General features: G+C 44.0%; 1 protein-coding gene across 1 annotated transcript in view; it reads left to right on the top strand.

Annotated features, from left to right (window-relative positions):
• The first annotated feature begins 1700 nt into the window (after positions 1 to 1700).
• LOC116845030 (GTP cyclohydrolase 1-like) overlaps positions 1701 to 10051 on the top strand; it is a 22082-nt gene continuing 13731 nt past the window's right edge. Inside the window, exons 1-3 of the mRNA XM_032817268.1 lie at positions 1701 to 2049; positions 2801 to 3051; positions 5146 to 5355. Coding sequence (XP_032673159.1) covers positions 2874 to 3051; positions 5146 to 5355 — 388 coding nt within the window. The 5' untranslated portion in view covers positions 1701 to 2049; positions 2801 to 2873. The remainder of the gene's footprint in view (positions 2050 to 2800; positions 3052 to 5145; positions 5356 to 10051) is intronic.

Genomic DNA, 10051 nt, shown 5'->3' with positions numbered 1-10051 from the left:
AATTGTTTCTGAAATGTATAAGTGGATGGATAGTCTGGAGTATATAAACATACGAAGAGTATATGAACATGATCTATAGAATACATATGGTGTGCGCGCGTGTGTGTGTGTGTATCTATCGATGTAATCATCAAGCATTACGCGTGTGTGGGGGTTGAAAGTCGCGAGACGAAGAAAGGGATAAGCGACCGAAGTAAGTGGTGCGCTTACGCTTCCTCGTGAATAAAAAGGAAAACCGTGCGTAAAAGAACCGGTTGTTTAACGTTGGGATTCTCCGTGACGTAGGTACTTTTCGTGCCGATCGGGTCTTTCGCAAAAGACCATTTTACCTCGTACTTCTCTTCCTCTCTGACCTCTTTATCCTCTTTTTGTCCGCATACAAGCGAATACCGGTGGATTTACACGCGTAATGCACACGTCATTCGGGTAAAAAGCGGCGATCACGACTCCGGTATATCTGATATCGTTACGTCCTAACTCGCATTCATATGTTGCAGGCCAAGGATTCTCACTCACGTAGAAGTTGCCTCACACATTGTGAAGGGAATGTCAAGTTGAGGCATTTCGCGGTAATCGAAGCAAGGAAGAATCTGAGATTCAGTTCCCTGAGGATATTTCTTAAGAAGATCTCGAGATACTCGTGGTATTCCCTGGAATTAAGGCGACCTGATATCAGTGGACTCGTTCCAGTATTTCCCATGATTTCCGAAACTCCTCGGCTTACTTATCAAATGTTAGTATCCCGCTAATAATCCCATTAGTGCGACCAATTAATGGAGAAAGAGGAAAAACATCATTCTTATATTTGTGATAAAACAGACATAATTAAGCTCGCAAACTATTCCATTAATATTTACGCAGACTTATTCACAAGGAATATAATATAAAGTAAATCGATTTGTAGGATACGTAGAATTGCGGTGGCCTAAGAACAAAGAGGAGAATAATCCTATTAAAAGCCTGGACGTGAACCGACGACCGATTAATCCCGAGTCCTGCGAAAGCACCTTCTCACTGTCAATCATCATCGAGTGCCGAACGCGAGCGTGCGACATGTGAAGAAAGAAAGGGTCGAGCAACCAGGAAGAATCGATCTAGAGAGTGATGTCTCGACGACAGGACGCTCTGCTCTGAAATCGAGAGTCATCACCTTTTCGGAGCAGGTACGTTTCGAAATCTTATCCTCTGATAACTCAGAATAAGTGCAGAAATACGCGTCTGATCAATCAGGCCGCTTGCGCAACGCTTAGGTCCAGATATTCGCAAGTATTGACTAACGATTAACATCAAAGTCGACGTATTCTGAGTTCTCTTTTAACGATAAATGAGCCTCTAAAAGTGACTCACAGCCAATCAGAAAGCTTGTAAGTCACTTTTAGAGGCTCATTTATCGTTAAAAAGAGAACTCAGAATACAGGCCGATGTCTTTAGGAGCCGGCGATTACATCAGGACAGAAGACACATTCATATCAAGCTGCGATGACGCCGATTTGCAGAAAACGTGCACCTGATTGACGAAGAACAACATTCGAATTAACAGCCGGGCTCTATCACGTTCCAGCATGCCAGTATAGTCCAGGATCAGATCGCGATTAACGTCAACAGACGTCAGCGAGATCGGCCGTAAGTGGCGTAAAATTAACGGGAGAGCCGCGCGAAATGGACAGAGAGGAAGAAAGAGGGAGGGACGAGCGCATATATACGGTTTCGGAAGGACTACGGGTGACGTTTGCGCTCTCGCCGCCACGCCGTGATTCCCGTTCGAACCGACCTCGACTCGCGGTGGTGGTCCACGCCGATTCGCGTCAGTCGCGCTCCGCCCGTCATCCCAGCAGCATCGTCCTCGCGACTCCTCCGCGCGTTCGCCACGCACGCACGCACGCGGTGCCGGCTCACTCCTCGTCGCCGTTTCTCTTCGTTCTCACGTGCTCTCCTCAACGTCGTCTTCGGCGTTGTCGATACGTGCGCCGCTTTAAAAATCTTCACGCAGCCCTCGCCGTGGTTTATGTCGGGACGAGCATTCGTTCCCTCCGCACAAGTTGTGTCAGAGTAAGTTCGATCAGGTGGAAAAAACGCAGGAAGAGCGTCGGATGCGAAGCTCCCGAAGGTTGCCGTGTAATTAAACTTATGATCAAAAGGAGGAAATGAAGACAAGTAAGAGCCAGCTGGACTTGAAGCGATTACGCGTTACAAAATAGTTTGAGAGTAATTTACGTTTAACGTCAAGCGTTTTGGTCCTCAATTTTTCGGCCTTTTTCAACGAGATACAAAAAGAAAGGGAGTCGAATAATAACTATTTATACATTTTTTAACTTCCAAACTACTTTGTAATATATTATGACTTCAGTCATCAACCAGAATCAGCTCTTACTTACTTTTATTGTCTTTCTTTTGTCTTCTTTTGTCTTTGTAAAATTAGCTTCATCGTAAAAACAAGTCTGTTGCGAATTTCGGGATTGTTCGTCTCTTATAAGAAATATCGGGCAAAATTGTATCTTTACGCGCGCGCGCGCGCCTTGCGAAATCGCCGGTTCTTCTGTGACGCGACGAATGCCGAGCGTTAAACTGTTGAGTTGCGGATAAAATGGAGAGCGCACAATTTGTAGTGTCGCTTTTATCTTTTTTTTTACACGTTGTTTAATATTCATTTCTCTAATGACAACGGCGCGTTCGACGGCACAACATTTGCATGGAATTGTTTTGCATCTGACACTCTGACATTTGAAGTCGTTCTATCATTTCGTGAATTCGCGGCTTGTCCCGTTCGTTCTCACGACATATTGTGTATCGATTTCTCTAGACGACAGTAAGAAAACCCGGAGATCCTGCCGGTCTCTCGCGAATCGGAAACAAAAGTGTTAAGATCGACAGTCATGAACGGGATATCGAGTCAGTGTGCCAAGCTGAAGATGTACGACGGCGAGGATGAAAAAGGAATAATGATCAAAAAGCCCGGGCCGCTGAGGACCGTTTCCTGGAGTGAGAACGTCGAGGAGGCCGAACTGGACATCCCCGGGACGCCTAGAACCCCGCGCACATCTACGACACCAGGTGATATTCCGTGGATCGCTCGCGAGAAAAAGAGAAAACATTTTCGCAAAGAAATTGTTTTGCTGCATCTTGTTTGTGTTTAAATTGATTTCGACACGATTAATCGATTTGGATACCTACACATTTTATTGACATTCACGTTCTGTGGCTGGTGTTTTACTTTTTACAGAAAACTAGACGTTGAAGAATATATTATTTTGTGTGTTTACGTTGGTAAAGTCGTTTCATCCGGACGACTTTTGCTTTACGTTTTTGACTCGGCTGCTTAACGTTACTGATTGCCGTCGACGTAATGCTCTTTCATATCGCATCATAATGCGTTAAACTTAAATAGATCTCATGAAATTGTCGTGGTTTATTTACGAATTGACCGGCACTAGATATAAAATACTGATATTTACGACACGTTGCCTCGATTATCAACAAGCATAAGGAAATATACTCTCCACTTATATGTTCTTGTTATCAAAAGCTCACGTCAGAAAACCAGTTTTGAAAATCATCAAATCGAAGTCTCTTAGTTGAGACAAATTAAGTTAATCAAGCCAAATCTCCCGGCAGCCTCTTTATTATTCTTGAATCGTTAACGTTGCATCAGTCGTTACGCAGCGTAATTTTCCGTCGTGTGTGCGCTCCTTCGTTTTAGAAATATAAAAATGCATACAATCAAGGAGCGGCGGATCGTTATGTCTAATTAATATCAGCATTTGGTTTGGAAAATATATCTTCACTTGCGTCACAAGCCGAAGCTTATGTTTTGCAAAGCCGTTTTGTAAAGTCGTCGACAATAGGAGTATCGAATATCAGAACGAGTCTCTTTCGTTGGTACACGTCAAACTTTCGTGAATGATCATCGGAACGCTCGTGTGACCGCATTAATCACCCGACACTCATTTCGAGACGATAACAGGCACGAGTATCACGTCGGTATACAGTTACAGCGATGCGTAACCGTGCATTACGAAAGTACATGATAAAGATGACAAGTAATTGCTTTGGAGATAAATATCAACGGGGGTCTATGATCTATTTATTCGGTCTACACGCGATTAAACACGCCCAGATTCTCTGTGCAGCACTTTTCAGGTAATAGGCGCGACGTAAACGATTTTCTACGATGCCTCTAACGGGGCAGCTTTGTCGCACGTTTGATTCAATTACGCGACACGGTTCATTAGCGAGAGATGGTCTAACTAAGTTTGCAACGTGAATGCATGCTTCTCTCTCTCCCTCCCCCTCTCTCTCTCTCTCTCTCTCTCTCTCTCTCTCTTCCCCTTCTCCCTTTCTTTCTCTTCACTCAGTCTTAGAGAATTGCTCGCGAGTCCATGAATATCGCATGTAAGCCTTGAATCTGTTTTGCCAAGCACTTTCTACGCCGCTTACGTGCGCGACTGCGGACTATTTTAATCGAATGCTACTTGATTCTCACAACAGATCCCTTCAAACATATTTCCACGGTCCGTCAAGGGAGGAACACTTATTGTCCGTCTGATAACGGCGAAACACAAAATCTCGATCGCTTCTTGCAGTTTACCGATACGCGGGCGCGCAACAGGCTGCTTTGTAATACGCGCGAGTGTCTATCAGAACGAGCGGGCGAGTCGTTGTAAAATCGATCCTTGTTGAATCGGTCATTGAATCCGGCGAAGAGTCAAGTGTCGATAAAGCGTAAAGGCAGAGCCGATGCGAGCCGCTCATCGTGAACGCGAGCTCTCTGTGTCTTACGTGCCGCGAAAATCTCTCCTGATTAGACAATTTCAAGTCCGATGCGAGTTCCACGGCCCGGGACGATCACCACGAAACTCTTCCTGCCCGATTCCATCGATCTCGCGTAACGAGAACAAAAAACATTAAGTCGGCGTGACCGTGCGAGATTCGTCGCGCGAGATTGTAGATACTCGCGCTGTGACGACGTGACAAAGGTCGTGACACACGCGATAGCGAAGATGTTGACACATTCTCGCACCATCACCGGCTGCAAGTGCCGAGCACGAGCTCGAGACGTCGCTCCCGACGGGGGAGAGCGATTATCGGCGATCCCCGATCGACTTGTCGCTATCTTACCGCTAATCGTCGCGCTTCTCTACGTTGCAGGCCATGAAAAATGTATGTTCCACCACGATCTGGAGCTGGACCATCGGCCACCTACGCGGGAGGCGATGTTACCAGAGATGTCCCGTAGCTACAAGTTACTGTTGAGCTCCCTGGGCGAGGACCCGGAGCGACCGGGACTTCTGAAGACGCCGGAACGCGCCGCGAAGGCAATGCTCTTCTTCACGAAAGGCTACGACCAGAGTCTCGAGGGTGAGTCCTGCATTGCGTCTTCGTTGTCTCCCGACGGCTCTGATCATTCCGTCCGATTCGTCTCAGGTGTGAGATCTTGAGCAGTGGAAGTATACCGTTGCTGGTCTCGAAGACCGACATCCGTGTAAAAAAATCGGCCGGAGACACGAGGACGGTGAATTGGCAAGGCGAACTATGAATCAGCGGAATAGTGCGCGGCGCGATGTACGAATCGATCGCTGAGAGGCGATCCTTTCGGATCGCTCACGCTTTGTTCCGATCAGATCTCCTCGTCGATGATTCAACGTGCGATCTCCCGAGCGCCGCCGAATCGCGGACAATCGTTGCTGCGATAAGCGCTCGATTAACGAGCTCGACTACGAATGCTGGAATCGCGCGCTTATCGCGAAACTATCTCAGCTATTTGCCTTTCTAGCTGGTACCGAGACATTGCAAAACTAACGTGCCAGCAGCAAGTCGCCGGCTCGCTCGCTCGCTCGCTCGAAAGAAAGAAACGCGAGTAGCGAGGAGCCTTGACGCTCGGCTGATCCAAGGTTGCGCTCGAGGATCCGCGCGGTGCGAATTTTGCAAGCGGCAATTACACGCGAATTACAGTTTATCGGCTGTTGCTTAACAGCAACGGCGCAGCCCGACCGCCCGCAGCCGGATTCTGCGAATCCGACTTCCTGATGTTGTAATTGTGACCAGACGTCGTCGCGACGCTTCGCGGCTACGTGGCCGGCGGCATTGCCGAAAGAACGTTCACTCCTTAAATGTCAAGTACAGCGGTCTTGACTTTGGCTGGATCGCGGCACGTGTGCCCATTGTCGAGTACACCTTGAAACGCGTATGTTGCGCGTTCAAAATAATAACATTTTGCAACAACGCGCACGGTGTTGCTGTTGGAAGTATCGTCTCGTATTCAGGCGTCCTTTCACTGTGAGAGAAATTACCAAACGGATATTTCCGATCAATTTTTATAGCCGATCAGGATATCCGATAATAAATCGAATACTCGCGATCCATAATGATCTTCCATTAGATAAGCCAATGAAAAATTTAGAACCGATATTTAATGATCGGATATTAAAGTTGATCGGGAATATCCGTTTGATAACTTTCTATGACATAATTTTCCTTGCTGTTGGAATGTAACGCACGTGTTTCCCCAAGTGAGGATTCTGCAAAATCACTTGGAATTTCCAACTGATGTTTTCAACTGCTCCGATACTATATCATTGTCTTCTAATAGTCTTCATCTTGCTTATGATTCTGATAAGAAACTCCACATGAAACATGATATGTGTTTAGCTCCGATTTGGACGAGCTTGAAATGTGATAATTTTTAAGTAGACGAGGCCGTTGATCCAGAACAATCGTTAGAGCTGCTCCTTGTTTACTTGTTACTGTTTGTTATCACGCGCGTTTCACGTGTCGCGAGGAATATGATAGGAGTCGATTGGAGCGAGACGTGGCCTTTTGTCTTTAGCGTCTTGTCGCATTTTTGCGTTGGAATGTCGCCGTTAGCGTTGTGGCATTTGCGTTGTAAAAACTCTGTTGAGCGGTTCTGACAAGTCACGCCTGATATTAAGTAAATCTATCAGTGTGTGTAAGAAAGAAATATTTACTCAATTAATATTAACAACCTTACAAAATTTGGGGGCTTTTCCGGGATCGGGCGTGGCATCGTTGAGGACGCGCGTCGGTGTGGAGTTGTGGGACAAATTGAGTCGGTGCGAGTGGAGAGTCTGTAGATTTAAAAGGAGAAAAAGCGGAAGGTCGTGGGAAGATCGCGAATTGATAATATTGAAGTTAACTTTAACACATTGAAATCGGAGAATCGGACGGAAACAGAATAAAAATGGAGCCACCTGCTTGCTATAACGATGTCACTATCACGCAACTGAAGGAAAAACTAAAAGAATTGAAGTTACCCGTGGACGGAAACAAAGCAGAATTAATCATTAGACTAAACGAGGCGGATCCATTAGATGTATGGATTCGAGATCTTTTGAGCGTCCCAAAAGCAGCGAGCATTGACAATGCGGCGACCGGCGGAGAGGAGTCATCATCGAAAGATAGACAAATCGCTCTTCTCAGGAAAGAGGCCGAAATGCAGCGACAAGAGCAAGAGGTTCTGGAACGTGAATTCCAGGTTGCCTGTCGTGAGTTGGTGCGATTGCTGAGTGCGAGTCCTCGAAGACAAAAGAATTAACGCGGAGAAGCATCGCCGAACGTGAGCGAACGAAGTAAGAGTAAAGTTAGCGTGAAATCTGTTGCCGAGTTGCTTACTTATTTTAATGGAAATGGGACTTTCTATGAAAATTGGGAAAGGCAAGTACTATTATTAAAGACTACGTATGATCTATCGGACGATCCGACCAAAACATTGATAGGCTCCCGGTTGAAAGGAAAAGCGCTTGTTTCATTCGAAACCGCCGGAATATATCGAAAAAACGGTACCGGAACACTTGACGAATTGCGGACTATGTTTTATCATAAACCGAGCAGAGCGGAGAGAAAAAAATTATTTGAAGATCGACTTTGGAAAAAAGGCGAACCTTTCAGCGAATATTTCCATGAAGAATATTTTAGCTAACCGAATATCAATTGATGACTAAGAGATAATCGAATTATCTCTTCGTGAATATTATTGACGGCATTCCCGACTCAACCCTGCGAAATCATGCGCACATGCAGAGATTTGTGACACAAAAGGCGCTTCTTAGGCCTGTATGAAGTTAGCCCCCCACTTTTCAAATTTAATAATTTTGACAGTTGTGCTAAGTTTGTGCTACATTGTGCTCGAATTATAAAGTTTTAATACGAAAAATGAGGAAGAAAAATGGAAAAAACCGTTTTTTGGTAGCCCCCCACTTTTCAAATTTAATAATTTTGACAGTTGTGCTAAGTTTGTGCTACATTGTGCTCGAATTATAAAGTTTTAATACGAAAAATGAGGAAGAAAAATGGAAAAAACCGTTTTTTTGGTAGCCCCCCACTTTTCGATTTTCAAAATTTTTTTTATTGAGTTAGGTTGTGCTAAGTTGTGCTAACATTGTGCTAAAGTAGTATCTTCGAAAAATAATCACGAAAGAAATAAGACGAAAAAAACGATTTTAGGCAAATAGGATAAAAGTAAGATTTACACTCGTACAAGTCAACCAAACGATATCCAATTATATATCTGAGTTGTACTAGCCTAGCACAAGTCAGCACAAGTTTCGCCAGCACAAGAATCTAAAGAGCACTTTACTCTTGACCGCGGCCCTTCGCGCTCGCAATCTATACCATTAATTACTATTTCTAGACTTTGCATCGATTCAGAATTGCATATCTGAGTCGATACAAAATCTAGAAGTGGTGATTAATGACATAGACTGCGAGCGTCAAAGGCCGCGGTCAAGAGTAAAGTGTCCTTTAGATTCTTATGCTGGCGAAACTGAAACTTGTGCTGACTTGTGCTAGACTAGCACAACTCAGATATATAATTGTATATCGTTTGGTTGACTTATACGAGTGTAAATCTTACTTTTCTTCTTTTTTACCTAAAATCGTTTTATTTCTTTCGTGATTATTTTTCGAAGATACTACTTTAGCACCATGTTAGCACAACTTAGCACAACCTAACACAATAAAAAAAATTTCGAAAATCGAAAAGGGCTACCAAAAAAACGGTTTTTTCCATTTTTCTTGCTCATTTTTCGTATTAAAAATTTATAATTCGAGCACAATGTAGCACAAACCTAGCACAAATCAGCACAACTGTCAAAATTATTAAATTCGAAAAGTGGGGGGCTAACTTCATACAGGCGCTTTTTAAGGCTTTTGAGAAGATCACATTACGTCACCGATGCACGCAGGCGACGGGTGATACGCGACTCGGTACAGGCTTCTTACGATATCGAGTGCAGAACGAGTGAGAACTGAGTCTGAGAGAATAGTATATATTCCCATCTGCAACTAATATATTCTATGGCTGCTCTTGCTCTGCTCTGTTCTGTCTTTTATCCACAGGAACAATATGATTGTGTAAGCACATCAAAGGCCAAGGCATCAATCATGAATCTTTTCACATGAGAATTTTGGATTTTCTCAATTATTTAATATCTTTCCTTAGTATGAAACTATGACAAAGTGAATTGTTTTGCAGTACTTGAATGCGATCGTAAATCCTTTCCTCCAATGTAAACTTGTGAAAAGTGTACATTTCCATATATTTTCAAGATTAGATTTTTCACTTTTCACGAGTTCACATTTCTGGAGTTCACAATTCTGAATTTTCTCAATTATTTAATATCTTTCCTTAGTATGAAACTATGACAAAGTGAATTGTTTTGCAGTACTTGAATGCGATCGTAAATCCTTTCCTCCAATGTAAACTTGTGAAAAGTGTACATTTCCATATATTTTCAAGATTAGATTTTTCATTCTTCACGAGTTCACATTAGGTGAAAAGATTCATGACCGACCCTTTGGGCACAAAGATTGTCGCAATCGTTTCCGACAGTATCGCAGACATAAGTCGGTGTCGGAAGTCAACGCACAAGAATTGACGTAGACGTATGCTACATCAATTGTGTCGTCCGACGCAGTCATATTGTTCCTGTGAATAAAAGACAAAACAGATCAAAGCAAGAGCCATAAAATATATTAGTTGTAGATGGGAATAGATACTACTTCCTCTCACTCGCTCTGCACTCGATATCGTAGGCAC

The sequence above is a fragment of the Odontomachus brunneus genome, unplaced genomic scaffold (genome assembly GCF_010583005.1).
Source record: "Odontomachus brunneus isolate Ranch 3 - 2012 unplaced genomic scaffold, Obru_v1 Obru_scaffold_049, whole genome shotgun sequence".
NCBI lineage: Eukaryota > Metazoa > Arthropoda > Insecta > Hymenoptera > Formicidae > Odontomachus > Odontomachus brunneus.
The sequence above is the reverse complement of the archived record's forward strand: the minus strand, read 5'-3'. Positions and strand labels throughout refer to the sequence as shown.